Genomic DNA, 25,621 nt, shown 5'->3' on the forward strand with positions numbered 1-25,621 from the left:
ATGAATACATGAATGAGGTGACTTCTTTGGCAAGGCAATGTATTTAAAATTAGGCTATGAACAGAAAGTGGATTTTTCTAAATTCCTTTGATATACAAGGGACTCAGGCCAAGGGTTCCTTCTACAGGTAAGATGCTACTCCATATTGTACAGCCAGATCTTGAGGCAGCTGCCCAAAGTTAGGGAATAAGACTATGAAATAGGAGAGGGAATAAACAGTTACCCTTCTGTCCCAAGGAATTATGGATTGCAGAGAGGAGAGAGACTGGTAGATTGGGTGGTCAGGCACTTGCCTCTCTCCATCATATCACTGGAATCACAGCAGTTTTGAAAAGCATGTAAACATGGAGCTGGGAGGAGGAACTAAGAATCCATTTCCTGTGATAATATAACAGCTACATTTAATGACTCAGGCAGTGTGTTAAGGGCCTCATATGTATCATTTCATTTAACTGTCACAAAAACACTATTGTGATTACTTCCTTTTAGTGGCTAAGGAAACTGAAACTTAGAGAAAGCATGTGACTGGCCCAAGGCTATATTATCTAAATGACCGAACCAGGATTTGAACACAGGTATCTCTTACTAAAGAGCCCACATCTTTAACCATTGTGCTATAATGTCACTTTCAGTAATTGCTGATTTAGAATTTAGTTGATTTCCTGACTAGAGTCTCTACTTCCTTGAACTCTGCTTCCATAGTGCCACCAAAAAGATCCGTTGATTGTGTCACTCCTCCACTTCAAAAATGTGGAATAGCACCTCATTACCTGTCTACAAAATAAAGTCCGAAGTCACCACGGCATACATTTAGGGGAGGAGCCACTGAATGGGACATGGGATGGACACTTGTACAGTGAACAATTTACCCTCTTCATTGTCCAATTTCTTCCCCATCCCATTAGATATGCTCATTCATTCAATAAGCTTTTGTACAAGAGCATGTCTTAAAATGATACCTGTCTTCTCCATAGATGGATAGTTGATTTAAACAGGTACTTACACCTCACCTCTAAGGCCAGGATTAGTGTTAAGTTCAGGTGCACAGGATTCTGTGCTCAGAAGAGTTTGAGGTTTAATGCTCTGTGGTCACCATCTTGAGATCTGGAATACTTTTGTCTTTGAATTTGTGTTTTGTAAGTGAAATATGATGGCACTAAGGAGCACACACCAGGGGCTTGAAGCCTGGGCTCACAAGTGGTTCTGCCTCCCCAGTGCCTCTCTGGATGAGTTCTCATCTACCCATCAAACCCGAGGCCCTGCCTGGCCTTCCCCTTTCTGCTCCTGTCTCTTTCATTACTGCAGCAACCAGGCGGTGGTGGCCTGAGTTCTAATGTTACACTCTGTCCCCAGCAGAAGCCAAGGCAAGGCTTACAGGTAGGGTCAGCATTATGCATGCATCCTGATTCTTCTTGGGGTGGTTCAGGACAATGCCAGTCCCTGCTACGGTCTGATAGTGTCACTGTGAGTTCAGTGGGACCCTCTTACCTGATCTCAATCCTGGTAAGTTACAATCCCTTGGGGGTCCCCTGCTCATCATGGGTTATAGCAATAGGCCCATGAAAGGTAGGACTGACTTATCCACCTAAGCTAGGTGTTCGCATCTTCTTTTTGCACAGCGAGGTGTAAATTATGTAGCCTGCTCTGTCTTATGGCTCTCTGATGTGTTTCCTTAACGTGGAAATGTCAAGTCATAATAAAAATGTGACATTAATGTTACCTCCAAGGGTGCTGAGTGCAAGACACTAACAATTTAATAAGTTTAGGCTTTTGCATTGACCCATGTTAATGTGGGATTTCATGCTATTTTGTACGGCAAGGGAAGTTTCTCAGACTTCATTTGATTGCTAGAGCAATGTGAAAATGCATTATCTGGCTTCCTTGAGCATGGCCAACTGATGACCTCTCCAATTAAGTAGACTCAAGAATGAAAATTCAATTACAATGAACAAACAGTTCTTGAACACTGTCTATGTGCAAGGCCCTGTGGGGAACATGCAGATTTGTGAGACTTGTTCCTATCTTTGGAGTTCGATTGGGAGGAGGTAGAAATACATGCACGGATGACTATGGTGCAACATGCTATCTTACCTTATGAAGGCAGAGGAAATGGAATTAGTAGTGAAGCTGGACAGTCTGTAGGCAGCCCCTCAAAGCAGGCATTGCTGGTTCCTTGCCTTATGTCCATTTCTCTTCTTTGGGAACAGAATTCTACTTTTTATCCCTTGGGAAAGATGAGTCTACCTCGAGGTCAGTAAGAAATCTTGTTTGGTTCAACCTTTTCATGATAATGTCTCTTGTCAGTGATTGGTTTAGAGGCGAACATGTGACTCAGTTCTGGCCAATGAAGGATGAAAGCAAGTCTCTGGGTTGCTTTTGGAAAGACTTTCTTGCAATAGAGAGAGCTCTGTGGTTAAGGGCATAGACTCTGGAGTGGACTGTCTGGTTCAAAATCCTGGCTCCACCACTTGTTAGCTGTGCGTCATTAGGACATTTACTTAGTCTTTCTGCCTCAATTTCCTCATCTGTTAAATGGTGTCAATAATGGTACACACATAATAGAGTTGTAAGGATTAAAATTAGTTAATATAGCAGGTTCTCGAATAACATTCTTTCATTCAATGTCATTTCATTACAACGTTGATAAGATGCTGTAAAAACTTAACTCTTGTTTATATGGATTAGACTAAGGTAAAATTGGTTTCCTTATACGTCATTCTGCCTCAGTTCCAAGAATGAATTAACACTGTTAGTGAGGACTTACTGTGGTTATAAGGCACTTAGGACTGAAGCCTGGCACACAGCATCATATAAGCATTAACTACCATCATCATACTTTTTAAAGAGGAGACACCAGAAGTGATAGCCTCTTATTATGACTCAGGACATTGGTGTGTCCGGATGAGGTGTCTGCAATTTCCACCATGGCCTGGTGCCCACACAGGGGGTGCTGGACTATGAGGGAGGATGGGAGAGCAAAAGGAGGGAAGAACTGCAGTCCTGGATGAAATCACTGAGCCACTGGTCAGCAATGGTGGAGTCCACGCTACCTCTGGACTTCTTGATATAATAAATTTCTTCATTGTTTAGGTATTTGCAGTCAGGATTTTGTGATACTGGCAGTCAAAGGCATGATTTAACCTCTCCAGGGACTTCCTGGTGTCTGTCCTGGAGTTCCTCAGCCAGTGTGACTTCTAAGTCCCACGGTGTCCCGGCCGCGTGTCTCCGACATAGGCTACCTCCGAGCAGCCTGACGTCAGCGCCCGACCAACTTCCCTCTACACTCCGGGGTGCTGTTCTCAATTGTGGCAGGTTGGTTTCGTGAGAAACTGAGATTTCAAAGGTTTTCCTCAATTCAGAATCTACTCTTGATATTTACCGGGGAGTTGCTTTGAGGTCACTTTCAAATGGGAAAGGACCCTAGTAATGTGATTTCCCCACAAAACACAGTCAATTTACACTTAATAAGCTAGCCCCTTTGATTCTTAATCATTCTGTAGGTATAGGACTGGAATAAGTTACTAAATTCCTCCAATAAAATAAACTCTAGCCTATACTACTTTAAATCATTTTTTAGTAACTTTACTAAGAGTGCACTTAAATTTCCAAAAATAAGGTGAAGAGGATGAAAAAATATTTAAGGAATATATCAGGGGAGTTATTGATTACATGGAGGGGCATCTCTCAGCGATTGACAAAAAGACACTCACTCCCCGACACCCACCTTGTAGCATACAGGGATATCAAATGTGTGCTTCATTGTTTCTTTTCTGCTGCTTAGAGCAGGTTCCATTTTTAGTCCTCGTTCATTTAAAATGGCTAAACAGGATAAAAAAGCCTTTGTCTAGAGGCTGGGGTCTCCCTTATTTAGAGGTTAGAACCCAGTTCTCCCCTCTATCCAGTATCATTCTGTGGTGGGCTAAGGGGTAAACCCCAAGGGACGATCAGAGGGGCTTAGGCCGTCACTCCTTCTCTCAGTCCCCAGAGTTTGGCATGTGATGAAAAATAGTCCCTTTTGAATTCTTTTCTCCTGGCCTTGGACTAAAAGAATGTTTACTGTATAAGTTGGGGGAAGGCTTGGAAGAGCTAGTTGAAGAAGCCCACCCTAATTCCTTTCCCCCAAAAAAGGGAAATTATTCAGTATTGCTTCTGGAGCTTGGCCAAACTCTCTTCCTGATCTCTCCACCACTACAAAGTCATGGGGCAAATTACACATTCATAAATATTACCGATCTTTCGGATTGCTCAAAGACTGGGAAATAATACCGATTTTTTGACTCCTTAAAAGTCATGGGTTTCATCTTTTGTGCCCATTTCTACAAACTGATAGTGGTTTTTTTGAGCATCAGGCTGAGAAGGACTGTGAGGCCAAGTCAGGGTTCAGCAGGAAAGAGTGCTGGGATTGATTATGAATGTCTGCCCTGGGTGTGGGTTTAGACAGTGGCGACAGCCGTGTTGTGTTTCTACAATCCAGGGTTTACATAGTTTCTGCCTAACATGCTCGAAAGGCAGTTAGAACATTGTCAGGCCTGATTCCATAATTCCAATTACTCTTAACTTCAGGATAAATTTATCTTTTTAATCAATGTACAGTTATTGAGCACTTTTGATGCTTTAGGTGTACTCTTAGGCACTGTGAAAAATTAAAAAAATGAATTGGACTCAGATCCAGTCCACAAAGAATTTAGTTAATAGACAAGAAAGATATGTGTGTGTTTAGGGTAGGAAGTGATAAAATGCTGCAAAAAAGGGTTTAATAAGGAGAGGGACAGGAGACACGTCAAAGGTGGGAAAGGATACTTTTGGTGAGTGTGGAAGGTGGTCAGCAAAGCATGCTGGTGAGGGTGTATTGGGACGGAGCCTTGAAGTAATGTGAGTAAGATCGTTGGAGTAGATAGAAGGGGAAGACTATTTCAAACTGAGTGGCCAGAATGAGCGAAAGCATCAGAGTGGAAAGCTGAAAGCTGCGGGTGACTGACTGACTGATGAGAATATGTAGTTGCTATTTATTCCAGTCCCCCTGACAGAGTGAGCAGGTTGCCTGTTGAGTTTCATTAGATTGTCGTGCTGATGTGACATCCATTTTTATAAGGTTTTTGGGGCCAGGGGAAAACTTGCTCTTTGGAAAGATCATCTTTCATCACCATTTGACATGTGACATATAACAAATGTCTTAAAGGAGAGGCCCCACTGGTATCTTACGCTGTACAGTTTTATTGTAAACCTAAGAGAACTGACAAAGGTTCCATCTTTATTTTCTTAACTATGTACAGAGTCATCAAATATTGTCAATGAAGAACATTCCCGATATCATATCATTCCATTACATGAATAAGGCAAAAAAATCTTTAACACGTTGCTGAGTTAGGAGCTAGCTACTGATTTGTTGAAAATATTTGCAAAAGCAGTCAGATTAAAATTGCAAACAGATCACTCCTAACATGCTCTTATGTCATATCACACATACGCATACATATAAACATGAGGTAGGGTTTTGTTAACTTGCTTTTTTAAACACTTCAGAAATTGAAGCAATCCTGATGGCTTTACTAAAATAATAATACAAATAAAGAGAAACCAAAAATTCAAAAAAAAAAAAAAAAAGATTCTTCAGCTACATGCAGAAAGCTATAAAGAGCCAGTTTAAGAAGCACCAAAAAAATAGACTTGTCAACAAAATTAGGATGCACATTTTAGAGTTAGAATTAAAAAAAAAAAAAGAATTTAAATAAATCTAAATATCCTTTTAAAATGTAGAATGCATGTTAGGAACATGAAATATACGCTTGGATGTCGAGGGACTTCTTAGGCCTTCATTTTACTTATTGATTGGCTTGTGACTATCTTCTAAGCAAACCTAAAACAGAGAAGGTGATTCTATGACACCAAAAGTAATAAGTTCTACCAAGATCAAAGAGGCAGGCAAGCCAGTTTCGTGTTCCTGTCCTCTCCTTCCCTCTTTGTCTCCTCCCCCTTCCCTCTTCCTAATCCCGCGCCCTTCCCTGGAGTTTTTATGGGGACTCTTAGATCTATATTTACTCACTATATTTAGTAAGTTTGATTATGCATAGCCTAAATTCAGATCTGAGATGATGATCTAGATTTTTGTTCCCTGAAAGAACTTTTTCATTTTAAAGCTTTATAGCAAAGGCGAAGCATCAACTTATTTCTCTCTCTTCCTGCTATTCAATAGGCTCACTTCGCCCTCACTGTTCTCTTCCGGAAGGCTCTGCTTGCCCATCTGCTCTGCTTCCTGACATTTACGTCTCCACTCAGCTAACCCGTCTTTGGAGAGGCCACCCAGATCACCCAATATAAATAACACCCATTTCCCATCCCTGGCCTTGCCACTGCCTAGCATATCATTCGGTTTATTTTCTGCTATCCCTTTATGTTGTCCTTTTTCTTCTTCTTTTTTTTTTGGCAAGTTTTATGTACTTGAAAAAGTTTTTTTTTACATACATACAGTAAAATTCATTCTTTTCATTGTATATAGTTCTGCAAGTTTTGACAAATTCACACAGCCATATACTGCCAGCATGACAATCAAGATATGGAAAGTTCCATTGTCCTAAAAAAATGTACCCATTCCCCTTTATACTTAACCCTTCCCCCAACCCCAGCTCTGATCTGTTTTCTGTCTCTATAGTGCTGCCTTTTTCAGAATGTCAAATAAAGAATCATATAATCTGTAGCCTTTTGAGTTTGGATTCTTTCACTTAACATAATGTACTCGAGATTCAGCTGTATTATTATATGTATCAGTACTGCATTCCTGTTTATTACTGAAAATCATTCCATTGTATGGATAGAGCCCAGTTTGTTTATTCATTCTCCAGTTGAAAGACACTAGTTGTTTCCAGTTTTTTGGTGATTACAGATAAAATTGCAATAAACATTTAAATATAATTTTAATTTCACTTGTATAATTACCTAGGTGTGGGATCACTGGGTCATATGGTAACTGAACATTGAACTACATGATAAGTACCATTTTACATTTCTACCAGCAATGAATGAGAGTTCCAGCAGCTCCACATCTTCACCAGCACGTGCCAGAAATTGTCAGAATTTTAATTTTAGCCATTCTAATAGGCGTGCAATGGTATGTCATTATGATTTTATCTTGTGTTTCCTTAATGACTAATGATGTTGAATATCTCATGTACTTATTTGCTATTACATCTTTTTGATAAAGTGGTCAAATCTTTTGCCTTTTTTTTAAAAATAACGTTTTTTTGTATTATTGGGCTTTTTTGAGAGTATTATATCACTAATTCTTTTTTATAGCCTGGATATTAGTTTTTTTACAGATTTTCAAATGTGATTTCCGTTTGTGATCTCTATTCCATGCCATCCATCTACATGCCGTCCTTTCATCAGTACCACATTTCCTCGATTACTGTAGCTTTATACCCAGCCTTGAAATCAGGTAGATATTACTCTGTTTATCTTTTTCAGGGGAGTCACATTTTTAAACACCCTTATCTGTTTAATTAAATATGTCAATCAGACTTGCTGCTGAGGGAGAGAAAAAGTGAAAAGGAAAGTCATCTGCTCTTCTCTCAACAGTTCATGTGTTTTGACAGGGCCATGGCCATCTTGGGTATCACTAGACCTTTGACAAGCTCTCACTTGGTCCCTGTGGCCACTGTATTTCTGCCTCCATACAAAGCAGGGGCTGGCCGAAGCCAAGGCCAAGGTCCTCTCTAGGTGGTTTGATGGTAAAACCCTTGTTCTTGGAAGATGAAGTGGAAGTGGGACTCAGGTGTTACTAGTTTACATGGTTCTTGCATTCAAAAGGTGAGTTTTTGAAAATCCTCCAAAAATCCACTTCCTTTTTCAAAATCCAAATGATTCTGTTTGGCATGAACTATACAAATCATTATCTATTTACCTTATTGAGGGAGTTGGAGAACAGAGAACAGGAAGAAAAGGGAGGAAGAAAGGAAACTAGCATTTACTAAGCGCTAATCCCGTGGCCTGTTCAGTACCGGGACATGGTATGGGAATCCTTGCAATCTCCCAGTGAGGCTTGCGTTGTTTATCCCATTTTACAGATGAGAAAATTAAGGCCTAGACAGCTTAAATAGTACTAGTGAGTCATCAGCCTATTCTCTCTGAGGCTAAAACCTGTGTCCTTTGTTTTACATGGCAGGACTGTGTAAAGGATGGATGGGAGTGAGGACTCCTCCTCCCCCCCCCAGAATTAAAGATAAGATCCACATACCTAATTGGCAATGGATTTCAGAGTTGTATCATGTGTGACAACTGGCACACAACATATACAATTGCAGCTCTACTTGCCCCATTACCTTCAAGTTCAAAATTTCATTTTCCCAACTCTGCCAAAGAATTTTTGGTTCGGTTTACTGAGTTTCTGCTTCTCTTCAAACTTTTCAATGTGACAGGAACATAAAGCTTTGAGTAAAAGCCTTAGGGAGACATCATAATATGAGAGAAAAGCCTCTTTTTATTAAGAAAGTAGAGCGATGGTGTCCAGTGGTTTTATTTGTGTGACTGATGTCATGTGTAGATTTTTAATTAGCTCATAATGAATAGGTATAAAGGTGGGAAGTTTTTCCAGAAATATTTCTTGTAGCCATCTCATTGCAGCAAGTTCTTTGTATCAGACAAAATCTGCACAGTTTCTGAAGAGAGGTCTGTCCTGGCTTACGTGATCTCAAAAAAATGTCTCAAAAATAGACTTTAAATGGACTCATGTTTTAGATGTATATATTGGAATAACTACTACAGAAAATCATCCCATGTTGAATGAAGGTCAAAGGAGATCATCCTAAACTTCACATTTTGCAGATGAGAAAACCAAATGCCAGAAGAAAAGTGACTTTGCCTGAGGTCACACAACTCGTTGTAGCTCAGCGCTATAATGAGAATTCACTTTGTGGGACTCCCTAGGGCTCTTTATTTCAGGACCAGATTGTTATATATTGAATTTTGTTTAATACAACAAAAAATATTCGACTCCATATCAGGATTCAAGACTTCTTAGAGAGGAAAAGTAGATGCTTTTTCTCCTCTTAGGAAAGATGGAATTATTCTGAACCTCTTTACCTGGTTATACAGTCAATTGAGATTTTATGTACATAGGTGTGAAATGGATGAGAACATTTCCTACCTAAAGAAAGGATTCTTTAAGTCGAGGATGTTCCCAGATCTGAAGCCCGTCTGGTTTACCAGCGCCGTGATCTGAATGTCATAGCTCTGTCTGTATGGCAAAAACAAAACAGAAACAAAAACTGATCTCACAAGGCTGATTAGCTATTCATATACATTAGGCCATCTTCTATAATACCTACTTCATGAAGGTTTTAAGAGTACATGTTTTTATATATGTCTGAGTGTATTTATATGGATGCTATTAATATTAGTAGAAGCAACTAAAGGCCTTGTTTATTCGTTAGAAGAGTCTGATAGCTATAATTTCTTGATCTAAAAATTGTAAAAGTAATGGTACCTCTGGTTGGTCAAAGTGAATTTTTTTTTTTCCCCACAAAAGAAAGCTTTACCAATATCAATGACAGAAATGGCTTTAAGTAACAGAGACACTTTATAGGTCATCACGGATGTACCCAAACAATCTTAATCATGAAAGGACTGCCTAAGTTAAAACCTCACACTGATGTAAAACAGCTAACAAATGTGATTGATCTTAAGAGGCCCCAGATGAAGGCTCATGCAATTACAGTGAGAGGAACTGCTGATAAGAACGAGTAATATGACATATTATTGATGACTAATCTTGAAGGGACATGTTTGTGGGATTTTTATTAGTCATTCACAAGAATATATGTATTTCTTCTGATTATGTGTGACATATTCACTGTCGAAAAATGGGAAAATAAGAAAAAGGTATAAATTCCATAATACCAATAGACAAAGATTCAGCTAACATTACAATTACAGTATATTTCCTGTCTATGTTTTTTTCCCTCTATGTATTTACAGATGCAAATTTTCAGGAAAATGGCGTTAAAAATACCTTCATATCTCATTTTATTTAACATGAATGTGTTTATCCTACAATTCTTGAAAATGTGCTTTTCAATAATAATATATGGATATGATATGATCTATTTAGTAATTCCCCATTGTTAATATTTCTATTTTTATAATAACATTATTACTTACAGTTACATCAATCTAGTTTAATGACAGAAATTCTGCTGCACAGGACATTCTTGTAATACATCTCTATGTTCTACCTGTGATTATTTCCCAGCAATCAATTCTTATCACTAGCTAAAGCACATAGATATATAATATTTAAGGTTCCCAACACCTATTGTTAAAACCCCTTCCAGCAAGTGTACCAAATTACTTCCACACCGACAAAGTATGAAAGTGTTCATTTTACCACGCCTTTTCCAATTCTTAATATTTAAATGTTTGGAGGTAAAATATTATTATTTAAATTTGATTTCCTTCATTACTAGGCTTCTTTTTTAAATTCCAGAAATTAGTGATGTGCATTCCTCCACTCCCCCTCCCACCCTGTCATTGCCAGTAGTCACCTGGGTAGGCTTCAATATAATGTCATACCTTGTGAAACCAGTAACTCGAGTTCTGGATTTTACTGGGCCAAACAAAGTAAGGGGAAAACACAGCCATACATTTAAGAGAAGTCAATTATGTCCTTTGATCCTATTTCAATTCATCGAATTGACTCAGAACTTCTTTGTTTTAAAATGTTTTTTCCAGGAGGCCTATATCTAGTCGTTTCCTGCATTTGTGATGCTTGATGGCAGATTTGAGGGGGGATGGCCATTGAGACAATGAGCTCATAAGGAGAGGTGCAATCCTTGCTGGAATCACAGAAAGGCTGAGAGAACAGCTTGGTAAAGAAATCACTTTGCCAAATGACAGACACCTTCTTAACAACTTTTGAAATAAACAATATACATATAACTTAAGGAGGAAATTGAGTACTCCGAGGTATGTGCAAATGTGTGTGTTTATAGATGCATATGAGTCCGATTTGTCACAACTGAATGGCTCCTGTTGTTGTTGGGAAAAATAATCAGTAAAATCTTGCTATAGGGTCTTCAGCAAATACTATATATAACGTTGTCAGTTTATAGTCACTTTTCACAACCCACTCCTCTTCTTTACCCCTGATCAAAGTCCTATCTCCCCCAAAGGAAGGGAAAAAGAACGTCATGTCATGTCACTTCATGTCATGTCATGTCATATCATGTCATGTCATGACTCAGCTTGGTCAATGAAAATTTGAGATTTGTTCTCAAAGCCCTCCATGGTGGGTGGGGGGTTAAGGGAATGAGGTGGATGTGGGGGCGGGGGGGATGATTAGGTTCACTGATTTGGGAGAATGTGTCCTCACCTCAAATTTCAGGAAAAGAATGAGCTTTTCTAACCCAGTATCACTGCCATGCTAGTTCCAAGATACTCAGGAAGACAACTGCAAACCCCAGAATTAATGTGCAATAATAAAACAGCCAATAATGGGTAATCTTCTAAGACTATGACTACAGGATCTTAAATAACTATTCATCCTTTTGAACCAGTTACTTGGCAGTATGTATTATAAACAAACGAACATAAAAACTCTAGCTATTTGCTAGACTTAGTCATTTAAAATCATATGGAGACAGAAGAGGTGACGTAGTGGGGATGTACTAAGGTTTAAGGTTTGAATACAAAATCATCGCTCTTGTATACCAACATTTTATATACCAAACGTATACCAGTATTTCCTTTGTAATATTCAAGAAGAACTGGAAACTTGGGAACAGCATATGCAGGACATGTCTTTCCAAAGAATGTGGTAATTCATGACGATTTCATCTTAGATAAAACAGAAGATCCAATAGTGAGCTAAGCTTAGGGCTGACTAGCCAAGAAGAATGGGTTGGAGAAACAGAAGTGGCAAGGAGCATGGGAAAAAATGGCCCAAGTCACTTGTGGATTTTCTGATAGATAAAGGAAGGTATGAGAACGTCAGCAAGCATAGACCAGTATTCTTCAAAGGGATTTGAGAGGATATGGGACAATACACTGGGGTGTGGAAGAAAATATGGAAGTTATTGTTAATGTTTTCAGTTAGCTCTTATAGTGGATTGAATTGTATCCTGCCAAAAATATATGTTCAAGTCCTACTCCCTAGTACCTGTGAATGTGGTCTTATTTGGAAATAGGTCTTTGCACAAGTCATGAAGTTTAAATGAGGTCATACTGGATTAGGGTGGGCCCCAAATCCAATGACGGGTGTCCCTATAAAAAAGGGAGAGAAACATACAGAGAAACACACAGAGAAGGCTAAGTGAAGACAGAGGCAGAGACTGCAGTGAGCTACAAGGAACTACAAGGAGCTACAAGGAACACCAGGGGTTACCAGGCACCATTAGAAGCTGAAAGACACAGAGAAGCTTCTTCCCTGGCGCCTTCAGAGAGAATATGGCCCTGCTGACACCTTGATTTCAGATTGCTGGCCTCCAGAACTGTGAGAAAATGAGTTTCTGTTGTTTTAAGCCACCAGGTTTGTGGCAATTTGTTACAGTAGCCCTAGGAAACTACTATAGTTGTTTACCAAATATATGTTGAACACTAGTGAATTCACTAGATGCTGGATTCTAAATCAGCAGCCCAGAGTTAAGGTATCAGTCAGTGTTTACCTAGTTTCTCAGGTTTTACAAAGGTAAGATTCTGATTGTATCTTAAATAATGTGGTACATTTCTAAGTAAATACCAACCAAGTGATGCACACATGGGCCAGAGCTAGGAGAACCTTGGTTAACACTGTAGAACAAAGAAATGTCACTTAAAGCGACACCAGCACATACTATAACTTCACTGGGCGTAAGAGCGCACAATGCTTCCTTCTGACGCAGCTGTCCAAATATAGAGCTAATGAGAGGTTTCGCCCTCAATGACGTCCCAGGTAGATCAGTTTAATGATGACCATTAGGAGCGGCCCTTGAAACTTCCAAAAGCTTTAATTCTTTGCCTGGCATTTCTTCTAGTTCCATAAACCCCAAAACTCTCTACAAACCACATCCCCTGGCAAACCTGGGTACAGCAGTCCTTCATAGGAATCCCCGAATTATAATCGATGCTTCAAAGTGGTTTGGCACAGCATGAGTCCCCGAGCTAGATCTAACAAGCAGCTTATATTTATTTTTTCAAATCATTTTTTAAATTTCTATTTTTGTATGTCTCATGAAATATACATTATGCGAGTGTCTATATATGTATACATACATGTCTATGCATGTGTGTATGTGTATACATATTTATATAATATATGCCTAGCTAGCTATCTATCAAGAGCTTAGTTTTATATTTTCTATTATTATTACTATATACATACACATAATTAAAAAAGAAATATTAGCATACCGGGGAGGGGGCACATACATAAAGTGTTTCTATCATAGGTACACATGATCAAACAACTTTGGAGACCACTTCTGTGAACTTAAGGGACATATATTTCATAAAGTTCATAAAAAAGACGAGTTCTATTTTAGTGTCCAAAGCAATAAAATGAGTGACAGCTCAAGAATGATGGGAGGCTGTCAAAAACAAAATGCTAACAGTACGATCATAAATGGTCCTGGCGGAGAAGAAAAGGGCAGTCACTGTCATGTCTGTGTGGCTGCACAGGGAGTTCTCCCAGGAGGTCAGAGTTTAAAAGATTTTTTGACAATAAGGAAGGGGGAGATCCCATCCAAGACAGAACAAAGAGGTAGCATCTTACTGAAAAAAACAGCGGGAAAACACTGACATTTAGGAAGTGCTGAAGTTCGTAGAAAACACCAAGGAAAACAATAATTTTAAAACAAAAAATCTGATGAGATACAAAAATAGTAAGAAAGAGATTAAGGGAAGACGAAATGGAACTAACATTTACTGTGGACCTACTATGTGTTAATTAATATACTATTTTCTCTCCTTTAATATTTGCAAAAGCCTATGAAACAATTATTATAAATTCTACTTTTACAGATGATGAGGTCAAGAAACTGAGGTGCTAGAGAAATTCTTTAATTTGCCCAAGATCACTCAAGCACTAATCAGTATGCAGGAGAGACTAGACAGACCCAGGAAACATCAGACTCCAAAACCTGGCCTTGTTCGCTACACAAGTAAGATAAAAATCTTCCTCCCTCCCTCCTGTTGTTCTTCCTCCTGCAAAGTACCACCTGCTCATGATATCTTAGTGTCTTCTTTCCATTGTGCCAGACTAAGTTCTTAATAAGAGAGGGGTCACCAGTTTATGACTCCTTCATCAGGTAGTCATTCCACACCATTGTGCGGTCTCTGAAATGTATTAAATGAGGAGGGATACACCAGGCTCTCTTTCGGGAAGCTCACGTGTAGGCAAATAATAGCACTGCTGAACTAATATAGGCTTGGAGGGCTGTGGGAGCCCTGGGAGTGACGAGGCAGGTATGAGGTAAATGCTTTGCTTCCTTCTTACCTATTAGGGGAGCGAAGGAGAGAAGGGCAGAAAAAGTATGACTGATAAGCATGCATCCCAAGATATGTTAGGAAAAAGCAATGGAAGAAAAAGATGATTTAAATTCATTTACCTAATTACGCCTTACAGTATGTTTAAAATATAAGTATTGGAAAGCTAAAGAATTATAGTGGTTTGCACAAAGCAGAAAAGGTTAAGTTTAAAACTTCAGGCAGCTGTTGGCTACTGTTCCTGAGAACAGTTTTTTTTTTTTTTTTTTAAACTGGTCATTAAACAGATGGTTTATAAGGATTTAGGAAGCAAGTGGTAACTTTCAGGATCAGCATGGTATAAGTCAGCACTTTCCACTTTTCCTCCTGGAAGCCATCCAAAAATAAGAATAGAAAGATGCTACAGACTGCAGACTTCATTTCCTGTGAAATCAGGAGAAAGACATATTCTGCAGTCTCCAACTTCTGTGTAAGGGCTGCAAAAGCACTTGAGACTGGTTGTAAGCCATGTGAAGGAAAAAAAAAAAAAAAGTACAGAAGTGCAAAGAAGGGCAGGAGAGCCCAGGGGCAGCACAACTCAGAAAATGCTCATAAAAATGAACAACCTGAAGGTGAAGAGCATCTTCTGAAATGCAAAGGCTTCACTCCTACTTTGTAACACCTTGTGCAGGAACTGGGTGAGTAAGGCTCCCTGGCAGAAATGCTCTTGGCATTGGAACACACAGAAATGACCTAAAGACTCACAGAGAAGCCATGTTTGCAGGAAGCAGTATGATTCTGTGGCAGCACAGGAGAGAGAGTGTGAGTTGAGAAAAGCAGCACGAAGACAATCACATCTCTCACAACCACAGGAACTTCTTATAAACTGCTGTCCAGTAATGCTCCCTTAATTGGACGATGAACAGCCATAACATTAATACAAAGATATTATCAGAAAAAAAAAGTGAAAACCGGTAGTAAAATTGACTGACATGGAAAACACGCGTCAGATAAATGACGCCGGGGCACAGATACAAAATGTGAGCAAATGTTTTCTTATAAATTTTTAAAACCACACTGAAGCCCTCACCTCTATGAGGGAAACAATAACCTTTATGAAGGAAGACCACGATGCAGAAATACAGTAATGAGAGAAGAGAAAGAGCAAGATCTCAGTGCGTTGCTGTGGAAATATCTTTGAGAGGTACTGTTAAGTGAGAAAATCAGGATGTAGAAAACAGATACAGACTGTTACCATTTAGGTATAAAAGCAGGGGGAAATTGTATATATATTCCTATTCCTACCAATACACCGTATCCAGAAGGAAACTCTGAGAGGATATGCAAGAACCAGCAATAGTGGTTACATGATGCAGGAGAAGGGGCACGAATGGAGACCAGCACTGGGAGAAAGACTTTTCATTGTAGACCGTTTTATATAATACATTTTTGTTGTGAATAGTGTGACTACATTATCTATGAAAAAATTAAATAGCTCTTTTAGGAGATAGAAAGTTATAACTACAGATCTAGCACAGTTCCATTACAAACTGTGAGGAGCTAGGTTCAGTTAGCTTCATGTCCCTTTTTGGCATGGCTATTGGACTGGGCTATGTGGGTGAAGACAGAGAGTAAGCTTATCTGGAGAGCCCATTCAACAAAGGTTGTATGACATTTTCTTCTGGTCTGGATGGAGGAATGTGGGCTGGATATGAGTTCAGGTGGGTGAATTTTGAGCTACCTTCCATGACCATGTTCAAAGGGTGTAGATTAGGCCATGCAAATTTTGAAGGAAGAGTGCATTCTTGGCCTCTTTCTGATTAATACCTTTCAAATAAAAATTTGCCTACTAAATTTGCGAATGATACAAAATGTTAAGAATCACTCATATACAACACAAAATAATTTAAAAAATAAATCTTTGGCTTTAGTAAGGATCTAAATATAGCAGAATGAATGCACAAGTGGAATAAACACAAAAACTTGAACCAAAGCTGACAAAAATCAACGGTACACTAATCTTATATCTAGAGCAAATAAAAATGTACTTTTTTAGTTTTAATTGACTAAACGGTCAAGTAAAATGGCCCTCCAAACTTAATTTCAACTTTCATTACATTATTATAAGTATAGTATTCAAAACAGCAGTGGTCACTATCACTCTGTCCCCAGCACTTGTCAGAACATATACACTGTCCTGCTTCTAGTTTTGGAGAAATATTTTAAAGGGGCCATTGATAACCTGGGTATTTCCATAGGGGTAGACTTAGAAGTTCAAACTATTTCAAAATCACTCTTAGAGAAGGGAGGAGCTGAGTATGCAGCCTAGAGACAGGGATGAGGAGGGTATTTTGTAGCACTCTCTGAATATTTGAACAGCTGACATTTGAAAGTTGGAGTAGATCTATTTACTTTGAATTCAGAAATGTACCTAAGATCATTGAGTAGAATTTTTAGGAAGATATTGAATCAACAGTAAGAATAATTTTTTCATAATTAGTAATGTCTAAAGTAGAAGACATCAATAGCCAATGACCATATGAAAAGTTACCTAACTTGGCCCAAAAATGCAAACAAAAAGAACCAGACGCAACTTTTAAAAATCATTTTTGGGTCTATTAGATTGGCAAAAACCAAAGAGAATGATAACATCCAGGTTAGGGAAAATAGTGCAGAAATGAGCATACTTATCCACTGCTGGAGTGAGTGGCAACTGGCACAACCACTAAGAAAGGTGGTATCTGTCAGACTGTAACATATACATACATTTTGATCCATCATTTTTATTTCTAGGCATCTCATTTAGAAATATTGTCACCATGCCAGCTATATATTCAAGCATATTTAGTACATTTTATTTGCAATAGTGAAAAAAAAAGAAATTGCAAGCAACCTAAATATCATTAATCAGAGAATTTAAAAAGGAACCCTCATACACTGTTGGAATGCAGATTGATGCAGCCACTATGGAAAACAGTATGGAGGCTCCTCAAAAAATTAAGAATAGAATTACCATATGACCCAGCAATCCCTCTCCTGGGTATCTACCCAAAAATCTGAAAACATCCATAAATATATATGCACTCCCGTGTTCATTGCAGTGTTATTTATGGAGGCCAAGACATGGAAACAACCAAAGTGTCCTTTGATAGATGATTGGATAAAGATTTGGTATATGTACACAATGGAATACTGCTCTGCCACAAGAAAGACGAAACACTGCCATTTGCGACAGCATGGATGGATCTTGAGATTATTATGCTAAGTGACATAAGTCAGACAGAAAAAGTTGAGAACCATATGATTTCACTCATATGTGGAATATAAAACTGAAGGCAACACAATTACAAGACAAACAAATAAAGAAACAAAAACTCATAGACACAGACAACAGTTTAGTGGTTACCAGAGGGTAGGGGAGGAGGGGGTGGGAGATGAGGGTAAAGGGGATCAAATATATGGTGATGGAAGGAGAACTGACTCTGGGTGGTGAACACATCATGCAATACATAGATGATGGATTATATTACAGAACTGTACACTTGAAACCTATATAGTTTTGTTGACAATTGTCACCCCAATAAATTTTAATTAAAAAAAAAGACATTAAGGTATATCCATGCCCTCAACTATTACGCATCTATTAAAAGAACAAAGCAGATCTATCTGTACAGATGCAGGACTTATTACTAAGTGAAAATCCAAGTTGCAGACTGCTCAGCAAATCACCTGAAAGGATACGGACCAAGGGGTCACATCTGGGGAGTGGGGTAAAGGGTGAGAGTGTGGGTGGACTCTCGATACTTTTGTAGTTTTGATTTTATATATAATTACCACAACATATTAGGTTTTTAGTAATTAAAGAAACAAAGACCTTAAAAACGGAAGGGTTGATTTTGTGAAGTGGTAAGCACTCTGTTACTGGAGTGTTCAAGCACAGGCCCAAAGAAGGGTGGGAGGTGGGGGGGGGGGTAAGAAAGTTGAATGAGATGACCTCTGAGTCCCTTTCATATCCCAAGAGTCCTTGAACCACTCTGCTTCTCCTCTCTCTCGTTCACCCAGGAGAAGCTCCAACCAGGTGAAAGAAACTAGAGCATTTTACAAATGAGATAAATCAAAGTCATTGCTGCAGAGACCTCGTGAAATCCATTACCAGAGGGAAGCAGCCAGTCCTGCGTGACACCCCACACGCCGCCCCTGTAGGGCAGATCAATTTTACTGCACTAAATTGGGGGTGTGTGGCTAGACAGATGTAAGCATGGCCAGGCATCTGACACAGGACTCAAAGCACTTGGTAACTGAAGCCCTTGGCAAGCACCCCGTGAGCTGATGGATGTGCTTCTTCCCTCCATGGTTGGGTGCAGAACACTGCCCTTGAGTTACCCGAGGCCCTTTTCCCTTGCCACACTCAGTGCATGGGTGACATGTGCCCTGCAGGCTCTGTAGCGGAGGGCATCTCTGCAAACTCAGCGGGCCGTTCCACTCCTCGGTGCTGGAGTCCCAGGAGCCTGGCAGTTTCCTCCTTCTCACACCTGTCAGTGCCCTGTGAGCAGAGCGGGGGTCATGTCTGTACTTCCCTGCTTACCGTTTATTGGCCACAAACAGCACTTTTCCAGAGAGGGTCTCTCCTTCCTTGGCAAAGAGAGGGGTCTGAAGAAGGCACCGCACCTGATACCAGTGGGTCAGAGGCTCGGTTGGGGCGGTTGACAGCCATACCGTTACCCTGTAGACCAAGAGAAGAGTTGAAAACCAATTCCGTTCCAGGCCTGTATTAATGGATTGGACTGAGGATTTAGGTTGATAATTTTCATTGCTTTTGACTCATGGAATGCTTTTAAGGTAATGATACATCGACTTATTGAGCAGTTATTATGTGCTGGGTACTACTCCAAAAGCTTTACGTATATTAGCCCATTAAATCTACACAACAATCCTATGGACTAAGCCCAGAGAGGTCAAAGGACTTGCCCAGCATCACACAGAGGACAAGGGGAGAGCCAGGCTTCAAACCCATGGATTTGGCCATGCTATCAACGGTATTTCTGAGTCAAAGTTCAGGAGAAACCCAGCGAGTAACAGAGTGAAATTGGGAGCTGATTTGTTTGAAAGATCTGCCAGGGTGAGAAGTCTGGAGTCTGGTCTCTGACTGCCTCATGCCAACCTGTTCAGGGGTCCTGATGAGGCTCTGGAAGCAAGAAAAACTACTGGGGCGCACGGCCTCTACTGCCTTTCCAGCTCAGACATCCTGCGTGCGTTGGTGCGTGTGGGAGTGTTTAAATCAAGGTTCTTCATTTATATGAAGAACATCTTGCTGTGCTGCGAACACTGAGCTCACCTGACCTGGAGTTAGGCAGTGGTTGTTGGCCTATGGGGAGGAAGGTGCACATTAAACATGCGGTGAATTTCTAGAGGGTATACTTGCACCTGAAGATTTTTTTGGGGGGAGGGTTATATAATTTAATTACTAAGTTATATAAACCACTTTTAATATAAACCAGCTATATTTTGGAGTGGAACGCAAATTATCTCCAGCTTTTTAACACAAAGCATTTAACTTCAAATAAATTTCCCCCTGGAATTAGGCTACTTTATGCTTATCTCCCTTACCTATGCAGGACCAAATGCATTTACTTTGGGATATTACTGGGGAAAAGGCTGAGAAAAAAAAAGTATGGATTCTTCGAACAAACACGCTTCTGTGGTTGTAGGATTACCTGCGTACCATTTTCTTTCTCTCTGACTGTCAGCCCAGACAAGGCTTCCAGGAATCCCCTCCTATCCTGAGCCCCCCAAAACCCCCTGAGCTTTACCACAGACCCACGGACACTTCTTTTTCAGCAGGTACAAAAATGAGCCTGGATGTTTTTATCAGGAGTGGAGGAGAGTGTACCGTAAAATTTTTCCTTTTGCCTGGTCTTTGACTTAGAGCAAATCTCTCTGCTAGTTGGAACACATGAGGAAGTCTGGGAAGAAAGCAGGGAAGTCAGGAGGAGAGCAGAGATTTGGGGTCGTGGGAGTGGCTCAGCCCTTACAAGGAACACCAAACCTTAACAGACACCTTGTAGGTGGTCTTTCTTCTCTTTTAAAGCCCAGTAACTTTCAAACCTTTGCAGTAAGGAAAGAAGGAGCGCATGGATGGAGAAGTTACCTAATGTTGCAATTAGCATTCGTAACACCTGCTGCCTGATCATTAGAAAAGAATTTTAGACTGTAAAACGAAAGGCTGTGATTTAAAATGGGGGAAAGTATGACTTCAGGTATTAACCCAGACATAAGAGGCTCTATAGCCAGGTGTGATGGAAGCCAAGGCAGGGCTATTCTGGAAAAGAACAAGGGGGTTGTTGTTGAAATTAATTTTTAAAAACTTTAAAGGTGTGACTACAAATAGGAGAGGACAGCGTGGGCTAACGTAGGTGAAGGGGGGTGATACCTACAGAGATCCAACAAAGGCCACGTCAAACCAGAAGGCCAGGCCGTGGATGAGGCCAGACTGCACCATCTGAAACACAAAGGGGATTTCTACTCTGCAAGGAAACAAAAAAAGAAAGAAGAAACACTTGGAGTTATTCTTTTGTTAACATCAGTGGGAAGGAACATTCACAAAATATTTTCTGTGTCGCTTCAGCACTTCTGCTTTGGCAGCAAGCTTCTCAGCGTGATTAATGCTAGGGTGACGATGCACATTGGACAATGTTGCTTCTTGACAAAACCTAGCAAGGACCACAGCACTGTGCTGCAGTGACCCAGAACGCCACCGGGCGAGTGTAGCTTCTGGAGCTGGGACTGACTACTGAATAGGAGGGCGACTCAGGACACAGTTGACAACCATCCTTCAAGGAGCCAAAACACGGGCTGCGGCAGATCCCCTACACAGCTGTTCAAATGCAAGGGCTGTTCAGGCCTCTGAAAAAGGAAGTGGATCACAAGGAAACATCAAGCTCAGAAGGTCATTGTCATAGTTCATTTATTTTTTAGGGAGGCAATTTAACTTCCCACCAGCTATAGCAAAAATCACGCAGAAGTGGCTATGGTGCGTGGCAAATGCAGATGAAGTGGAAATAGAAAGAATTTTGGAAAAGATCAAACAAAATCTAGATGCTGGACCTGCTTTAGTTGTGGAACCTTGGAAAGGCACTTAAATTCTCTCAACCTCAGTTCTTTCATTCGTTGAAGGGTGACAAAATCTCCTACTCCCTTCTCAAGGTTCTTGTGAATGTCAAATGAGAAAAAAAATGTATATGAGAGTGCTTTGCAAACTTTAAAGTGTTTCACAATTAAAAAGTGATATTCTGCGTCCATCATTGGGGCTGTATCACTCCAAAAAGACTTATTTTAGAAAGTGCTCTAGAGATTTTCAAAGTAGGCTGTATATTATCTGCATTTCTGGTGACCCCAAAGGCCTAATAACTTCTCCCACCCTGCAGCCGTCAGAGCATTTCTAGAGTTTTCCATTGTACTTGTCATATTGAATTTGTTGGTATCGCATTGTAATTATTTCCTCCCATTTTTGGCACTCCCCTAAATGGACTATGAACTAGCTCCTCAAGAGTAGACTTTAGAAAACTACTCTTTGTACCTGTGCATGCACCATAGGATGTCAATACACATGCGTTGGGTCAGTGCACAAATGAGCAGACATCCCTGGAAAGCCAACACAGACAGACTTTTCAAAAATCCTCTGGGACTCAGGAGGTAGCTGAGAGCAGCAAGTGAAGCCAATTGAAGTCAATTTTGGCTGGACCTGTAGTAGTTATTAGAGTTGTTCCCACACGCCAGTTCACTTGCTCTGAGCATATAGTAGGATTGCATCTATCCACTCACTTGAGCTTAGGCACTGCCCCGTGATTTACTTTCACCAATTAAATGTGAACAGTAGTGAGTTGTGTCATTTCCAGGCACAAGATTGTATTGCCAGTACATATTCTGCCATGTTCCTTCTTTTTATTCAGTAATCGGATCATTCCAGACAGAGGCTGCCACACCAGTTTGATTGCTGGGGTGAGTCATACTGTGCAGAGGTAACACTGGTGCCCAATGGGTAAATAGTGTAGGGGAGAAAGACACCTGACTTATCATTAGCCACTTAAGTTTCTTTTTGTTATTACAGCATGTTCTAGCCTATCCTGACTGATACAACATCCACTGTTCATTGTGTTCTCAAGTAGATGACGGTTTGAGTTAGCTAGCTGCATCTTCTAAAGTCTGACCCTTGCTTCCTCAGTGGTCCAAGCAAATTGTAACCTGGGTGGGTCTTAAATTTCTTACCCAGAAAAATACATGAATATTGATCTTCTCAGGGAGAAAAGGGCAAAATACTAGTAAAATGCTGTCCAAAGAGGAATCACAGCACCATCTGAGAAACGAGTCTTCACTGCAGAGTCTCTTCAAGGGAAGGGAAAGGGAAAACACTAACATTTATTGAGTGTCCTCTTTGAAAATAAGTCGACACCTATAAAGTACTTAGCACAGTACCTAGTGTGTAGTACGCACTCAACAAGCTGTAGCTCTTCCTGTCTTTATTTCCGGCACTGGCCTGGGTGAGTAGATACAAAGCACAGATTCTGGAGCCTTCTGAACAGTTCAAATCCTAGCTCTCACAACACGTTAATTCTGTGAACTTATGCAATTTATTGTTCCACTCTGCCTCATATTTTTCATTGGCAAAATGGGAACAACAATAGTACTATTTACATAGGGTTGTTGTAAGTATTAACTGAGTCATCAAAAGGGCTCAGAACAGTGTCTGGCTATATAAGTACAACCTATTACTATTTAATTTTTCTCATTCAATTTTTAAAACAATCCTATGAAGGAAGCACAATTATCCTTATTTTGCAACAAATGAAACTAGGACTGATGTACCGTTCCCATGTGTGACTCACACCTGAAATCTCTTCCCTGTATGAGCAGTAAAACGCTGCACTGAAATCTTAGGGACGGGAGAGGTGGAGAAGGGATTTAAAAATCCAGAGCAACATTGGCTGGTACAAACCTGTGGAGATCTGCCTCTTCTGCGTCCATAAAATTTACTGTGTACTTGACCGATCGAGCCATCAAAATCCTAATGTCAAATGTGTCCTTGGGAAAAAAACACGAAGATGTTATCTTTCTGTCAGCATAAACTGAACTCAAGCAAGATTTCAGTCTAGCTTGCCTCCTGAGATTTGAAGTCAATAGGAGTTAGAATTTAGAAGGCATGAGCTTCATGAGAATAATATTAATAATAAAAGCGAACATTTATTTGGTGGTTACTATATGCCAACCACTAAGTGTTTTGTGCTTTACCAGGTTATATCAGTTCTCTGGAGCAGGCATTTGGTGCCTTTTGACCATCCAGAATTTGTCTTTTCCACATTCCCAGAAGTTCCATAGGAACTTAGTTCACCCTCAGCTCCAGGTGTGGCATGTGTTTCCAGCTTGGCCAATCAGAGCATTACTTCCCCCCCCCCCAAGACAGTGATTGGTTCACAGATGGGCACCTGACCCAAGGTAAGACAATCAGGCTCTACCTAAACTAATTCTAGGGCTTTTGCCCAAGCTGTTAGGAAAAGGCAGCCTGTCTTGTGGGACTTAGAGTTGTAAGGTTCTGAGCTTGGAGTTTCTATAGCCATCTTGCCACCACGAGGGGGAAATCCTGTCTTTTAACAGAGTTAAATCAGAGGAAATGGAGATATAAGTGATGAGGATAGAAAAATCAGACCTTGGTGACATTGTTTGAACTGCTACATCAGGTCCACGAAGAAAGCTCTGCAATTTTTGAGGGCCAGTAATTCAATTTTAGCTTAAGCCAGTTTGAGTGAGGTTTCCGTTTACTTACATCTAAAGGTGTTTCAGATAATACAAACTTAAAGTTGTCCAAAGTTACACAGCTAGATGGGGCCCCAACTGAAACCCAAATCTGTTTGACAGCTAAGCTCCTGTTCTCAGCTATTTATTTACAACGCTTCCTTTTCAATTATGCCTTAGGCCACTAGAAGCAAGGGGAGGATGTGAATTATTGAATACATATGAGGGTCGAGTGTATGCATGGGTGGATCGGAACAGCAGGAGAATTAGAAGTTACTATCGAAAGACAGTTCCCAAATCTTCTTGCTTTCAACAGTATCATTCTCTGAGAATTTTCTTTTCTTTTTTTTTAATTAACAGTTTTCTTTTTATTTGGGAATATTGGGGAACAGTGTGCTTCTCCAGGGCCCATCAACTCCAAGTCATTGTCCTTCAATCTAATAGTGGAGGGTGCAGCTCAGTTCCAAGCCCAGTCGCCTTTTTCAATCTTTAGTTGCAGGGGGCACAACCCACCATCCCATTCGGGAATTGAACCAGCAACCTTGTTGTTGAGAGCTCACGCTCTAACCAACTGAGCCATCCGGCTGCCCCTCCGGCAGCTTAGCGGCAGCTCGTTGTCTTCAATGTAGTTGTGGAGGGAGCAGCTCACTAGCCCATGTGGGAATCGAACCGGCAACCCTGTTGTTCACAGCTCATGCTCTAACCAACTGAGCCATCTGGCCGCCCAGAGAATTTTCTTAATTGGGTGGGAGGTCAGAGCTGGAGGACTTGAACCCACAGTGCTCTTCTGTGATGGCTTAGCACACAGCGTGGCAGTACAGTGTATTTCAGGTTCATGAATGAGTGAATGCATCAGCAGATAAACACACGGGGCGAAAGCCTGTCAGAGGACACACTTACTACTATTGGCTGTCTGAAGTATTCATCCACTGCAGCACCCCGAAGACTGGACAGGTTGACCCCATAGAAGCACTGCTGGTACCTGAGATAATTGCACAAAGAATCACCATGCGTCTTGTCCCTCACCAGAGTCCCCATGCCCTGTACAGGTGTAACGTGCCACAGAGCTCCCCCCAGATCCCCTATGTTAGGCCTGGAGCGAGTGTGAGAACATGTGAAGGGTGACTGGCCAATAGTGAGTGGTAGAGAAGGAGGTTTTCTCTCAGAATCTGCAGACCTCTACTTGACCTGGCATGGGGAGAGAGAGAAGGGCGGGGTAGTTGAGGCAAAGGAAAGTACTTGTGAGGAGGTCACTGAGAAAGATATTTGGGGGCAGGAAGGCCTCTGGGCTCCCACACTTGACCTCACACACCAAGACGGCTGACTGCTTTAATGCGCTGTCCAAGTCCCAACATGTAACTCCTGGGCCCTCTCATTATCCCCACCCAGAGTGTGACTTTAGATC

At 40.5% G+C, this 25,621-nt stretch overlaps 1 protein-coding gene across 5 annotated transcripts in view; it reads right to left on the bottom strand.

Annotated features, from left to right (window-relative positions):
• Nucleotides 1–25,621, bottom strand: part of LOC109446342 (histone-arginine methyltransferase CARM1-like) — a 236,591-nt gene that overhangs the window by 616 nt on the left and 210,354 nt on the right. For 2 of the 5 annotated variants that reach the window (XM_074330492.2, XM_019729683.3), the window contains 6 exons: nt 25,117–25,198; nt 23,423–23,508; nt 20,865–20,954; nt 19,016–19,153; nt 9,140–9,229; nt 5,197–5,857 (listed from right to left, as the gene is read on the bottom strand). In XM_074330492.2, the coding sequence (XP_074186593.1) occupies nt 5,848–5,857; nt 9,140–9,229; nt 19,016–19,153; nt 20,865–20,954; nt 23,423–23,508; nt 25,117–25,198 (496 nt within the window). In that variant the 3' untranslated portion in view covers nt 5,197–5,847. Of the gene's footprint in view, nt 1–5,191; nt 5,858–9,135; nt 9,230–19,015; nt 19,154–20,864; nt 20,955–23,422; nt 23,509–25,116; nt 25,199–25,621 lie in introns of those variants that run through there. The other 3 variants (XM_019729679.3, XM_019729702.3, XM_019729685.3) reach the window with 3 other exon arrangements.

This window comes from Rhinolophus sinicus, chromosome 16, assembly GCF_057876585.1.
Source record: "Rhinolophus sinicus isolate RSI-liver-muscle chromosome 16, RSI-T2T, whole genome shotgun sequence".
In the NCBI taxonomy this organism is placed as follows: domain Eukaryota; kingdom Metazoa; phylum Chordata; class Mammalia; order Chiroptera; family Rhinolophidae; genus Rhinolophus; species Rhinolophus sinicus.